At 45.7% G+C, this 15,495-nt stretch overlaps 1 protein-coding gene across 1 annotated transcript in view; it reads left to right on the plus strand.

The window, feature by feature from the left end:
- fmnl2a (formin-like 2a) overlaps window positions 1-15,495 on the plus strand; it is a 286,333-nt gene that overhangs the window by 142,949 nt on the left and 127,889 nt on the right. Inside the window, 2 exon segments of the mRNA XM_084310737.1 lie at window positions 8,357-8,440; window positions 12,063-12,227. Coding sequence (XP_084166863.1) covers window positions 8,357-8,440; window positions 12,063-12,227 — 249 coding nt within the window.

Consider the following 15,495-nt stretch of genomic DNA (forward strand, 5'->3'; position numbering starts at 1 on the left):
ACTTCCCACGCGAGCTGTACAGATTGAAAAGAATATATTGCACCTTGAGCCATGTAAAAGTTTGGTTTTAGGGCTCTCCGGGGAGGAGGCACTGAACCCATACACACTCAATAATTGAATTGAATCGAATACACACACAATAGAGTAGGACTCCTTCTTGAGGTTCCACTCACCTTATCAATCTGAGGAGGAGGCTCTGTACTCTGAGGAGGCTCCCTCACATGGAAGGAGAGTCCCAACTCACAGAAGGCCCGAATGGGAGCTTCGTGAGGAGGAGCCCTGACCACCCCCCGAAACAGATCCATCATATGGACCTGAACAGCACACGGAAGTCCTACCAACAGAGACGCGCACAGTGACGTACTCTATGGCGGGGGAATTTCTGCGGTGCACACGCCAAATATTCCAGGGCGTGGGACCAGGAAACCCCCCCCCCCCCCCCCTCACCCTGTAACGTGCCGAACCGCAACGTGACAGGAACCTTGAAGGACAGGTGGGTTTACCCCTGACCAACAGAAAAAAGGGGGAGGAAAGGTTACCAGTTCACCCCTTTACGACCCCAAACCCATGATACAATGTAATGACAAAAAGAGTATGACGCAGTCATAGTCAGCTCCATGAAGCGTCTAACAGCTTCACACAGCGCATGTGCTAACCTGCTATCTGATTTTTACTAAGGAAAAAACACAGAATAGAGAGGGCCCTCCAAGAGCCCCGGTACCAAACGTACACATGTGCTTCTGTGGCCAGCCCAACCCAGTTGCAGGTCACACGACACACACAACCCATCATCACCTACAAAAAATGGCAAAAACACTACAGAGGAACGCCGTTTTTCATAATGAGAGAATACATAATTCTCGATTAGTATCGGCCACAGGCCTTGCTAAGCACACACGAAAGCGACCAAACAATCTTTTCTTTTAGGAAAATAAAGTTCCTCAAGCAGTTTTAGCACAACCTCAGCAATCAAGCTAAGGGTTACATCGTATCCCTACCACACAGTGACACAATATAGTGTAACAACATGTCTGAGAGGAGGATGAAGAAGTCCCCAGGGAACCGGGGGGAAACACAACCCTCCTACTTTACCCTTAATATGTTAATGTGTGAACACACTGTTCATTGTCATTACAGGCTGAGAAAAGAACCATTCTTTACTCATATGTCACTAAGCATAGCTTTATAGGTTAGTTTAACCCCCTTAGTTGTGAGTACACAGTACATAAACACACATGATGTTTCTCAACACAACAAACCAGATCATTTTCACATCTGTAACAAACAACCCGATTTGCATGGAGAAGCTAAATACCAGTGACAAAACAGTTCACACATAACTCGCGTCGTATCCTAAATGTAGCGCAGCAACACTCGTTTTGGAAAACATCGTTATTTACAAAACATTTAGAAGGGAAAGCAAGAAGAAGTGTTCAAGGCCTGGTCAGGACCTTGCCTACCTTGAGCGCAGATCAAGCGAAACTGCAGTCTCTAACATGGCACCGAAGTAACACAGCCTCCTGTGTTTGACGACACGGGCAGCTCGCTGCTCCAACCCGCCGCTACGGTGCTCCTTGTTGACGCAGCCCTCGCCGGCCTGGCTCAGGGCAGGTTCGACGAACATCCTCTGTCAAAGATGACGTCGTAGTCAAGAGTGTTAAAAACATGTTACCGTCACAGCACGTTCAACAGTGTAGCATTAAGCTAACGGCCGCTCTCGGCCGAAAGCAGCAAGCTAACGTTTACCTAGCCTAGTGACACAACAGGCGAGCTAGCGCCGCAGCTAACAGCTGACTGGCTAACACAGTAGGCCACAACTAGCACGCAAGCTAAGCAGCCACCACCTGAACTCGTACACAACGATACAACAAGTCACACTCCGACAGGCCGCCGTTCTGAAACCCTCCTCACTCTTTAAGAGAAAAGATAAACAAGATGTTAACACAGTTTTACAACGGTGATTTTACCAACACCCGACGGAGCCAGCACAATACCCAACTGGGCTGTAGCTGACTTGAACACATATCTTCCGCTAACGAACATCCATGCCCATATTTCCTCGTGAGGGAATACTCTCATTTGTATATGAAAGAAGGGGCCTCACGGTGACAGAGAAACATCCACTCGTCCAGAAAACACAGGGATCACCAGTGTTATTGGTCGTGGCCCACTAGTTAACTATAATGGGCTTCAGACCAAGGTCTTCCGCCGTCGCCTAAGAGACTGAACAAAGGACCCTAGTCTGGGGCCGGTTTTCATAAACATTGTCAGCTAGCCCCCATAGCACTAACAGACAAGTGGAGCTCGCAAGCAAAACATTACTCACCAAACCTGGAACCCACCGCTTCTCACAACAGCGGCGCGTCCTACAGTCCAGCTGTGCCTTTACCGCAACCAGCACACAGCAAGGACTGCAGTTGGAAGGCATGTAGCGGCGCGAACTCCCAATACGAAAACCGGTGGAGGATTTTTAGAATGATCATCATCTTCCAGACACTCCAGTAACGAAGACAATATCGCCGTATTTTCTCGAATATAGTGAGAGAGAAAATAAAAATATGATGTCAACGTATCTCTTGTTTTCCAACTCTTCTCCTACTATCACATTCACGTCAAGTGGGGATCTACCGAGGCACTTCCTTGTGGTGAAAGCGAGAAAGGAGGAGAGCAGGTGACCACACACCTGCTTATGTAGGTGAGCTGATAGGGGTGTGGTCAGACAAATATTGGGATATAAAGGTACATTGTGGTCTTTATTCAGTGCGCGTGCACGTGTGCGAGGACAGTGCATGAGTGACGCAGAGCGGAACCGACTATGATACAGAACTACACTATCACCTTTCAATCAACAGAAGGCCATGCCGCCCTCAACATACTGAGAGTTACTTGGCTCTGGTGAGAGAGGGTGCACTAAAACACCATCAATGTGATAACAGTCCTAACATTAACATTCCATGTTAAATGATATGGCCAGTGTAATTAAATTGTTATCTTATTGTCAACATTGATTGATTGGTTGATTGATTGAAGTTTATTTCAAATATGCAACACAACAAACAAACATCAAGTACAGATATAGCCTTAAGCCGTTCAAATAATACATGTTGGGTTGCATTAGGTCAGGTTGGGTTAGGTCAGGTTAGGTTAGGTTGCATTAGGTCAGGTCAGGTTGGGTTGGGTCAGGTTAGGTTGGGTTGGGTCAGGTTAGGTTAGGTTGGGTCAGGTCAGGTTGGGTTGGGTCAGGTTAGGTTAGGTTGGGTTGCATTAGGTCAGGTTGTGTTGCGTTGGGTTGCATTAGGTCAGGTTGGGTTGGGTTGTGTTAGGTCAGGTTGGGTTGCGTTAGGTTAGGTCAGGTTGGGTTGCATTAGGTCAGGTTGGGTTGAGTCAGGTTGGGTTGCATTAGGTTGGGTTGGGTCAGGTTAGGTTGGGTTGCATTAGGTCAGGTCAGGTTGGGTTGCATTAGGTCAGGTCAGGTTGGGTTGCATTAGGTCAGGTTGGGTTGCATTAGGTCAGGTTGGGTTGCGTTAGGTCAGGTTGGGTTGCATTAGGTCAGGTTGGGTTGGGTTGCATTAGGTCAGGTCAGGTTGGGTTGCATTAGGTCAGGTCAGGTTGGGTTGCATTAGGTCAGGTCAGGTTGGGTTGCATTAGGTCAGGTTGGGTTGTGTTAGGTCAGGTTGGGTTGCATTAGGTCAGGTTGGGTTGGGTTGCGTTAGGTTGGGTTGTGTTAGGTTAGGTCAGGTTGGGTTGCATTAGGTTGGGTTGGGTCAGGTTGGGTTGGGTTGCATTATGTTGGGTTGGGTCAGGTTGGATCAGGTCAGGTTGGGTTGCATTAGGTCAGGTCAGGTTGGGTTGCATTCGGTCAGGTTGGGTTGCATTAGGTCAGGTTGGGTTGCATTAGGTCAGGTCAGGTTGGGTTGCATTAGGTCAGGTCAGGTCAGGTTGGGTTGCATTAGGTCAGGTCAGGTTGGGTTGCATAACATTAGGTTAGGTCAGGTTGGGTTGCATTAGGTCAGGTTGGGTTGCATCAGGTCAGGTTGGGTTGGGTTGCATTAGGTCAGGTCAGGTTGGGAACTTGGGTTGCATTAGGTCAGGTTGGGTTGCGTTAGGTTAGGTCAGGTTGGGTTGGGTTGCATTAGGTCAGGTCGGGTTAGGTCAGGTTGGGTTGGGTTGGGTTGCATTAGGTCAGGTCAGGTTGGGTTAGGTCAGGTTAGGTTGGGTTAGGTCAGGTCAGGTTGGGTTGCATTAGGTCAGGTCAGGTTGGGTTGCATTAGGTCAGGTCAGGTTGGGTCGCATTAGGTCAGGTCAGGTTGGGTCGCATTAGGTCAGGTCAGGTTGGGTCAGGTTGGGTTCGTTGCGTTAGGTCAGGTCAGGTTGGATTGCATTAGGTCAGGTCAGGTTGGGTTGCATTAGGTCAGGTTGGGTCAGGTCAGGTTAGGTTGGGTCAGGTTGTGTTAGGTCAGGTTAGGTTGGGTTGGTTTGAGTTGCGTTAGGTCAGGTTAGGTTGGATCAGTAGTATAACAACAGTATAGGAACTGGTACCTTGCATAGCAACAGGGAACACATATTTACAGGGCTCTACAGTGCGACCATATTGCTCGCATATGCCCCTAAAAATATGTGTGTGCGAACCTTAAAAATCAATTACTCGCACGGTGTGCGAGTGCAGATTACAGCCTCATTCGTTCTTTTTTTTCTCCGCTGCGAGAATTGTTAAAAAACTACAAGTCCCACAGTTCACAGCCGCATAAATGTTCCAATCACAGTAGAGTTTCCTGTGGTCACGCGACTGGAAACTGAAAGTAATGATCAGCGTCTGTCTGAGTCAGACAATACAGCCACAGCCATGTCGAAGCCCATTCATTTTTATTTTGCGCGAAAGATACCGGAGAATGAGAAGTCAGGCGAGGCAGCTCATGTTACAGAGGTGATAGTTAACGTTAACCAAGATACTGACGCTAGCCAGCATGCTAGCGAAGTTGGCCAAGCTAGCGAGGCTACACCCACTACTACCCCCACTGTAGCACCCAATGTACCCACTGTAGCTAGCGAAGCTACACCCACTGGAGCCGGAGGGAAGACAGGCGTGCGTTCCTGAAATCAACTGGGGTTGCACGCACCTAATGGCGCCACGTGCACGCGCGCTCCCGGCGCGTGCGCGCGCTCCCGCAAATGCGCGCACTCCCGCAAATGCGCATAAATATCCCCTCGCTTGAGCACAGACTACAGACAGTGCCTAATTGCCTCTACGAATGGAATGTAACACATGTCATTCACAACAAGTTAGGTGTGAATGTATCTGAGAACGTATTTAACACACCTGACGACCGGCGCTATATTGATATGCAAAGTAGCCCAGGTGGGTACTTATAGCGAGTACTTATCTGACCCTGCACGGAGTGCAACCCCGTCCCATGACGAATGCATGCCTGAGGGAAGACATACAAATGTGAATTGGCTAAACATTTCCCCATGGCTAGAGTTCGAAAACAATGTCATGTTTTGTAAATATTGCAAAGTAGGATCGATGCATTGCGATGCTTTGTTACACCCCTACACCAAAGTAACTGGCCCACTGTGTATGTGTGTACAGCTAACTTGGCTAGCGTTATCAACCGCAGAGGTGGGCAATAGGGTCCAGCTGCAGCGCCGGACGGCCAGAGTGCAAGCAGCGGTGTGACGTCGTAATTGGCAGAATCGACTGTCAATCAATGGTCTACCTGACACGCAAACTCATAAACAATGTTTCTGTACTGGAGGTGTACAGTATTTCAATAGGCAACCCTGAAAGGATTATTTTTCTAGAAGAGCAACACTAGATCCCCCCTCTACTGATGGCCCTGGTGGTAATGCCAGTGTCTGCTTTTTGTTCAATGTCACTGCCTTTCTTATTAGGCCTAGTTGTTGGCTACAACTTTGCCACAGTAGGCATTAATCACTTATTAATAGTTCAAATGTCTGTGTCCCATTCCCGTTTGCACACGCAGATGATACACACACACGCACACAGTGGGCCAGTGATTTTGGTGGTATGTGCTATTGCACAGATGTGTGTCCCGTTCCCGTTTGCACATGCACGCACAGTACAAATATACATTTCACTGTGCTCCTAAATATTTTTGGGTGCTCCTAAATTTCTTTGTGTGCTCCTAATTTTTTTCATTTAGGAGCACCTGTGCCCCTAGTGAAAAAGGTTAGCGTAGAGCCCTGATTTAGTATAAAACCCCCAAAACAGTGTTGTACCAGTGCTGTACCAGATCTGGACCTCCGCAACCAAATTAGTTTGAAAGAAACTTTTTTCAACAATTTTTTTCCAACTCTTCCAAGAGACAAAAAATTATATAATAGTATTTATTAAATATGTATTTATGTTTAAGGGAAGATAATATGAGTAGTATAGGTAGGTAGCAGGTTAGTTGACGTCCTCTTTGGACAGAGTTTGACAGTGGAATGTCGATTCAATTTTCTGCATAAGACTGTGAAAAGTAATAACACACTCAAGGTCATCCATGATGGTTTATTGGTGCTGATCTGAAGAACTCTGCCTCTGTCTGGCTCCTACCAGCGCCCTGGTGCCAATAACCAGGAGATATATACCGGAGCTCTGCCTCTGTCTGGCTCCTACCAGTGCCCTGGTGCCAATAACCAGGAGATATATACTAACTGGAGCAATCCATCTCCTGTGTTATTGCTTAACCCTTTCACTACCACACTACAGAAGGTTAACCCTTTCACTACCACACTACAGAAAAGTGATGGGCCGCCACAAATAAATCTGTATTTTATCCTTTTCACTACCACACTACAGACTGTTAACCGCCTGTAGTGTGGTAGTGAAAGGTTAACCTTCTGTAGTGTGGTAGTGAAATGTTAACCTTCTGTAGTGTGGTAGTGAAAGGGATAAAATACAGATTTATTTGTGGCGGCCCATCACTGTATCAGGGCCCGCCGCGAATAGATTTCTCAAAGTGCCACAATAACATGTTGTAGAGCCAGAAATATTGACTCTGATAATGTGCAGATATATCTCCTCTTGTATAGAGAGTCACTGAGTATGAATATCTTGGCCTGTGGCTCTTTTCAATGTGGATAATCTTGCCTCTGAGACAGAACGTTGGTTTTCTGTGTTGCATCCTCTTCCCACGGCTGGCTGTGGATCTGATTACAACCGTCCTGATGATCCAAATCACCCAACAAATGTGTTTTTGTATATGAATTTTGACTTTCATTCACCTACTGTCCCGGACCCGATCTGTCTCGTCTCCGGGACGCTGGGACATTGGGCCGTTGCTTCCAGGGGGCGTGTCAGGGCTGGGCCATATGGCCAAAATTTTTATCACGATAAAAAATGTCATATCACTAGATATAGATAATTATCGATATTTTTATTAGTATTAAAAAATATATATTTCAATTATTATTTAAACAACAAATGTATGTTTATTTTGCAGCAATTCTTTGTTGATGCCCCCATCTTTAGTGTTGCAGCCCCTCACACTCCAGTTCTCAGGCTGCAGCTGGTTTGAAAGCGAAAGTAAACGGGTTTCTCTGCTGGCTGTGGCTCCAGGGGAGTTAAACAGTTCTGGCTCTGCTAGTTTCTTTTCTATCTTTTGGCACTTTTTTGGTGGACAAACCACCAAATGTGCACCGTGACTCGCGACTGGAGACTAGCTCTGCTAGCACACATAGCCTACTGTGTACAGACGGTTTCAAACTGTATTTTAAATTACAAAGCAAACCAAATAAATGGACAAGAGAAAAATAAATCTCAATTTGGTCAGTATTGTCATTTGGACAAGCAAAGCCATTACTTTAAGTTGTAGGCAAGAAAGACAATTCTGTCTACTGTCTCTGGTTTTAAAGCTGCCCTGTTGCAGGTCACAATAATAATAAAAAATAAAAATGATTGATTATTATTTGTATTACCGACCAGCTAAATATATCGCGATAATTATCGTTATCGTTTTATCGCCCAGCCCTAGGCTGTGAGCGTGTGAGTGACTAGCCGGGTTTCCAGTAGGAGGCAGAGATTGTGCTGAGAAACTGAGGGACGACTGAATCTGATTGACAACATCGTTAGTAGGAAATGAGTATAGTCCAGAGAGAAGCTACCCTGTCCCTGTCCCCCTACATGTAGCCTTGGACTGTGGGGAAACACAGAACACTGTGTTCACAAGGCATCTCTCATTTTGCTGACAAATTGTATGGACGTGTATTGTTGTGTTGTTCAATGTCCTGTCATTTGACTGAAATCGTCTTCTCTGTCTCTGTCTCTGTCTCTCTCTCTCTCTCTCTCTCTCTCTCTCTCTCTCTCTCTCTCTCTCTCTCTCTCTCTCTCTCTCTCTCTGTCTCCCCTCAGGTGGGTGAGGGAGTTCCTAAACGAGGAGAACAAAGGTCTGGACGTGCTGGTGGAGTACCTTTCTTTTGCACAGTATGCCGTCACGTAAGTCACACAATGCAGAGACACACAATACACACCCTGGTCCACACGCTGCAGAGACACACAACACACACCCTGGTCCACACGCTGCAGAGACACACAACACACACCCTGGTCCACACGCTGCAGAGACACACAACACACCCTGGTCCACACAATGCAGAGACACACAACACACACCCTGGTCCACACAATGCAGAGACACACAACACACACCCTGGTCCACACGCTGCAGAGACACACAACACACACCCTGATCCACACGCTGCAGAGACACACAACACACACCCTGGTCCACACAATGCAGAGACACACAACACACACCCTGGTCCACACGCTGCAGAGACACACAACACACACCCTGGTCCACACGCTGCAGAGACACACAACACACACCCTGGTCCTCCACACGCTGCAGAGACACACAACACACACCCTGGTCCACACGCTGCAGCCGGGGCCAGACACAATGCACACAATGCTACCATTCTGCCGGCTCGCTCATGCATCGCCACGCCACCGCGAGCCAGCGCCGCCCGCCCGCCCGCTAGCCGATCCGTCAGAAACACTGAGTCACTCGGCCACCCGGGACACGTTTGCTCTGTGTGGTACAACAAACCATAGGCTTCTATTCATAGGTTTGATGATGGTGTGATTATTACTCACAAGGTCCCCATTCAGGGTCGGGGCAAGCCACGCAGTTAAACATGTTTAATTCGCTATTCTCCCACCGGCCCGTGTGGTTATTATTATCATTATGGGTCCCGTGTCAGCCTCGTCTCTTAATGGTTACCCCCAGAAACGCGGGGTAACCATTACTCTCTGCCTCCACGTGGCCCCTGTGGTTCCCGTTTCGAGTTCAAGTTTCAAGTTTTGTTTTATTTGTCACATATAAGGTACGTTACAGTGAACTGCTTGGTTCTGTATGAGCCCCCTGAGAATGTGCTGCATACAGTAAAAAGAATAAAGTCCAACCACTATACAAAATATACAATATACAAACTAAAGTACAAAATAAAGTACAAAATGAGGTACAAAATGCAAAACAAATACAAAATAAATAAGAAATGAGGCATGGATGTAGTGCAAATCTTTTGTAATAAATAGATAAAATTATGGTGTAGTGTTAAAAGTGTTTAAAGTGTCTAAAGTGAATGTAGTTGGATGGGTTAGTGTTACATAGTCATTAAGCATCCTGATGGCCTGGGGATATAGAAGCTGCTTTCGAGTCTCTCTGTACCGGCCTGACCACAGCAGTGCAGAGAGGCAGTTGTTAGGGTGACTAGAGTCTTGTGACTATTCTCTTAGCCTTGGCCCTGCAACGCCTGGTGTAAATGTCCTGGAGAGAGTGGGAGGAAGCCCACGTCCAATTGTGCGTTGGGCTGATCGGGCCACTCTCTGCAGCCTGCTGCGGTCATGTGCCGGTGCTATTCCCAAACGAGGAGGTGAGCCGTTGGAGCTCGACCACAGCTCCCCCTCAGGCTGAAAGCCCCCCCCCCCCCTCCCCACACTTAAAGGAACATGCTGAGCTAACGTGCAGCCAGATAGCTTTCTACTGAACGCACAGAGAGAAAACTGGTATCTATCTTCTTGTCTCTCTCTGGAGAAGACGGTAAGCTAAATTCCCAAAATGTTGGCGTGTTCTTTTAACATTGGGATATTTTCCCCAACAATATGTTATTGATATACTGATGCCAAATATAGTTTGGATTTGCAGAGACCCGGTAATAAAATTGTGCTCCTTGAAAATAGAAGAGTGCTTGGATATGCAACACGTCTTGGCTCATGCATGTGCTATAAGTATAAGTATAGTATTTTTTTGGTTTGCAAAAAAAGTATGCAGTCCTCAAGTTCAAGTAAAAAAAATTGCCACTTTTGGGGGCGCCAGTTAAGAGGCTAGTTAACAATGCAACAAATTGCTGATGATTCTGACATCCGAGGTAATAACCTGTTTAAATGACGGCTCATAAACGAGGAGACGGCTGATCCCATTTGACTCGATGTCGGCTGAACTGAAAGTTTCCACACTTCAACCTGCGCTACACAGTGAAGTGATGACCCTTCCTTCTTTTATAGTTCCCTTGCGGTTACATCAGGAAGCAGAAGTGGGCCTACTCAGTTAGCCAGATGGAAAATAATTATGTAAAATAATAATAAATATAACACTTCATGTTTTTAATAATTTCTCACATTAAAAATGTGATTTTTATGAAACTTTGATCATTTGTCAAATTAAACTTGGTTAGGGGTTCATATGGATGGACTGTGGTCTTATTAAGACCAACGTATTATCTGACTTTATGAACAAGACGAGACTAAAGAAGTCCATGTGGTCCTATGTATACACCAATACATCAAACTGAGTAAACATATGGCACAATTTAAAAAGCAGCTTAAGAAATACACATTAGAGAAATACAGAAATTAGTAATGCGGATAAACAAAGTTATGTTATATTGTGTTATAGTGTTGTATTGTATTGAGTGCTGTCAAGCGAATCAAGTTTTTATCTTTTTGTACTATAAGTAAAAGTATATTCTATAATGTATTATACTAAATTATGTTATATCTAGTCAAATTAATGGAAGAACAAATGTAAATGTAAGGGGGTAGGGATCAATAAGCTTATCCCTCTACTCCTTTTTTTAACATGTCAACTAATTATATTACTTATATTACTAACATAATTTCTTATTATGATTGTTCTGTTTGACGGAGCTAGATACTGTGATTTGTTTGGAGGAATATGGAGAATACATGTTAAAAAATAAACGTATTCATTCATTCATTCATTCTATGTAGCTTAGTAGAGCTAGCCCTAACCCGAGCATCGCAAGGGTAGGACGTTTGAGTGAGTTCCTACATTCGGCCTTCAGCTTCCCTAAAAAGGAATGTTAGCATTGTTAGCATTCCTAATTGAACCCAATGGTTCACTGCTAGCTGGAAGGACTGCTCAATGGGGAATGCTAACAATGCTAAGATTCCTCATTCAAACCAATGGGGCACTGCTAAGCTGGAAGGAATCCTCACAAGGAATGCTAACATTCCATTTTAGGGAAACTGAAGAAAAAAAATCTAGAAACATTTCTCCACAATATGAAAAGAGTCTGGTGAATAACAGCAACCAACTAAATAAATCAATATGGTAAATGGGCTGCATTTATATAGCGCTTTTATCCAAAGCGCTTTACAATTTGTTCCTCACATTTTACCCATTCACTCACACATTCACACACCGACGGCATACAGTGAAATGCGGGTGGCCATGCCCGCTTTGATTGTGCAATAATACTAATAATAAAATAAACATACAAAAACAGGTAATAAAACAGACATAAAATGGGCATGATAAAATAGACATGCTAAATTCCTGAGATACAATATACAAATACAATACAATGTTAGCTACGGATTTAAGGCACTGGGTCCTATGTACACTACTATACAATATACAGTTTTACCCTATATCTTTATGCTATACTTGCTATATCTAAACTATACTATACAAGAACCACACTATACAAGAACCACAGAGGTGACCATGCAAGGTGCCAAAGATGTCACTATATTCCTTTAAGTAACAGATTCTTCACTGAGTGACCCTGGGTTCTTCAACTCTCCTCAGGTTTGATGGCGACTGCTTGGAGAACAACCCAGAGAACATGATGGACATGAAGTCCAAGGCTTGGAGCCGCTCCATCGAGGACCTGCACGGAGGAGGCTCCCTGCCCTCCCCCGTCAGCGGCAACGGCATCGGCATCACGCGCGCCGGACGGCACTCTACGTTACGGTAAGGGCGGTGGTTCCCAAACCTTTTCAATCAGGCCCCACTATGTAACAACCCATCATCTACACACACTGCACACACATCCACATGCACACACTCACTTTAAACAAACAACTCACCTTACCACTCACTTTATTCACTTTAGACACTTTAACACACTTTATATTTATCTATTATTAAAGAGACTTGGACCACATTCAATGCCTCATTTGCACCCTACCCCAAGTTTTGTGCCTCTGCATTCTACCTCACTGGTACTCATTTTACTCTGTATTGTATATTGTATATATGTATATTGACTTTACCTACTTTTTACTTACTTTCTCTTTACTGTATTGTTATGTACTAGAGGCCTGGTCACTCCTGTTTCACCAGGGCAGGCAGGTGAGGGCTGCCAATTAGCCAATTAGTGCTGATTGGTTACCTGCTGGGGAGCTTCAAAGGCAGACCCAGAAACACACATGCACGGTCTGTGCCTAGTGAAAGAGCTGTCAGGTTCTTACAGTCCTTGTCCGTTGGGTTACCAGTACATTAGTTTATAGTTATATTAGTAGTTCCTTGGTTTAGTAGCATTTTTGAGTTAGAGCACAGGGTTTTGGTGTTGATTACACATAGGTTGCGTACCCATGAGCCAGGGTCGTAACAATTGGGCGCTCGTCCGGGATCTTTTACCCCTAGAACTTTGTTTGGTGATTTTTTTTTTTGTGTTGCACGGGGTGTCATCATGTTATGGTTTGGGTGGTGTTCGTTACACATGGTGTAACGTGGGGGCTGAGCCATTTTCATCAAACAGGTGAGTATGCCGTATTTGTTTGTAATTTGATGTGACTACTTATGCTGTTAAAATATATAGTTTAGTAGGCACCACATGTAGATAGGGACATTATTTTCTGGTTGTGGGTTAGCGTCCGGTGCACCACGTACTCCTGGGGCGGTCAATGAAATGATTGTATATGATCTTTGACTGGTAGCAGGTGTGGTTGAAGAAAGTTAGGTCTACAGGGCATTAGTTTAAGGGTAGGTAGGTTAGGGCGGCCAGGAAACACAGGTAGTGTGGTAGGGCTTGATTTAGTGTTTCTTAGGGTAGACATGTGGTAGGCCGGGGTTTTCTGCAGTTTAGACGTAGAAGCATATGTGGTCACATCAGGTTAGAAGGCGCACCTGTTTGGAAAATTTTGTTGGATTTATTTTGTTTGTTTAAGTGTTTGGTGAGCATACCTGGTAGCACCTAACACCCTGCGTGTATGACACGTCTATTTAGGGTGGGTGTGTTTTTTTATTTTTTTTTTTTTTGGTTGTTTGTGCAACCTGGAAAGGTGCGCTCCGTAGAGCTCACATTTCCACCGTGTTCCATTCTGGTTGTTATTGTTGGCAATTAGCATTATTCATGGTTCTTCAGTGGTTCTTCGTTGTTCTTCAGTGGTTCGTTAGTGGTTCTTCGTGTCTGTGAGGTTGGGTGTGTAGCTTGGGGTGTCTAGTTCAGTGACAATGGCTTCCATCAGGGACTTTGTTGATCGCCCGTCTCATGACTTATTAGACAAATTTTCCAAAGAACAACTGCTCGAGCTTGCTGTGCACTACAAGGTCGAGCTTACTCCCAGTGAGAAACGTTTGAAACCATCTGCCTTGGGTGCTTTGCGGGTTTTGCTCATTAGGGGACAGGTGCTTGAGGAGAGGGTGGAGGAGCCTCCATCGTCTGGCGCGTCTCCGCTATTACCTGGTGTAGAGGGTGAGTGGAGGATTAGGGAGTTGGAGTTTAAGGAGAGGCAGCTAGAGCGAGAGCGTGAGGAGAGGAGAGAGGAGCGTGAGCTTAAGGAGAGAGAGAGTAAAGAGGAGCGTGAGCTTAAGGAGAGAGAGAGGAAAGAGGAGCGTGAGCATGAGCGTGAGTTTAAGGAGAAACAACTGTTGCTGGAGCACGAGCGTGCACAGAAGGAGCTTGAATATAAGTATGCTGCCTTGCAGGCGGGTGCTCTGCATCCAGAGTCACGTTCCGGGTTTGATGTAGGCAGGAATATTAGGATGGTGCCACCATTTTTTGAGAAAGACGTGGAAAGATATTTTCCCCTTTTCGAAAGGGTGGCAACCACATTGAAGTGGCCTGATACCGCCTGGACACTGCTGCTACAATGTGTTTTGGTTGGTAGGGCACAAGAAGCCTACACTGCTCTGTCCCTTGAACAGAGCGCTGATTATGAACTTGTTAAAGCTTCCATATTGAGGGCTTATGAGTTGGTCCCAGAGGCCTATCGTCAGCGTTTTAGAGGTTATCGTAGGCAGGAGGGGCAGTCTTATGTTGAATTTGGAAAAGAGAAGGAGAACCTGTTTGACCGGTGGTGCACCTCGCAAAAAGCAGAGTCAAGGGAGCAGCTCAGACAGTTGGTTCTCCTAGAGGAATTTAAGAGGTGTGTTCCTGATAACGTTTCCACACATCTAAATGAGCATAAGGTATCGAAGATAGCCGACGCTGCTGTCTTGGCTGATGAGTTTGTGTTAACACACAAGTCTGTCTTTGTAGAGGAGGGCCGTGTGGAGTCCAGGGGTAGTAGGCGTCCTTCTCAGGGGAGCCGGTTCCCGGCACCCGTGTCTGCTGGTCGGTTTACTTCGACTCCTAGGCAAGGTGGCTCTGCTAGTGCATTCCCAGAGGGGGTTATCTGTTTTTACTGTAAGGAGCCTGGTCATATCGTTGCTGGATGCCCTGTGCTTAAGCAGAAAAATGTAAAAACTGTGGCTCTGGTAGAAATCATAGACAGGACACCTATGCCGACATTAGAGGGTGGGGTGCGAAGTATCAAAGGTGCAGACAGGGAGCTAGAGGGCTCCTCAACATTTAGGATGGAGGGATTTGTTTCACTGGTTGGTGAATTAGGATCAAGGCAGGCTATTACAATATGGAGAGATACAGGAGCTTTCCAGTCTCTCATTCTGGATGGGATTTTGCCATTTTCGGAAGATTCTTCATTGCATTCCGGTGCCATTGTTCAGGGCTTTGGAGGAGGCTTTGTGAATACTCCTTTGCATGAGGTCTCGCTAAACTCTCCCTTAGTATCAGGCAATGTTGTCGTAGGAGTGTGTTCTCACATTCCCATAAAGGGGGTGTCCTTCATTCTAGGGAACGATTTGGCCGGTGGCAAAGTGCTGGCTACTCCAGTTGTAATTCCCGTCCCTGTAGTTTCTGAGGTTCCTGATGAGCTCGCACAGAAGCATCCAGGAGTGTTTCCTGTGTGTGCGGTAACACGTGCAATGTCAAAGGTCAAATGTGACACCCATGAGG

The sequence above is a fragment of the Notolepis coatsorum genome, assembly GCF_963971535.1.
Source record: "Notolepis coatsorum genome assembly, chromosome: 3".
Taxonomy (NCBI): Eukaryota; Metazoa; Chordata; class Actinopteri; order Aulopiformes; family Paralepididae; genus Notolepis; species Notolepis coatsorum.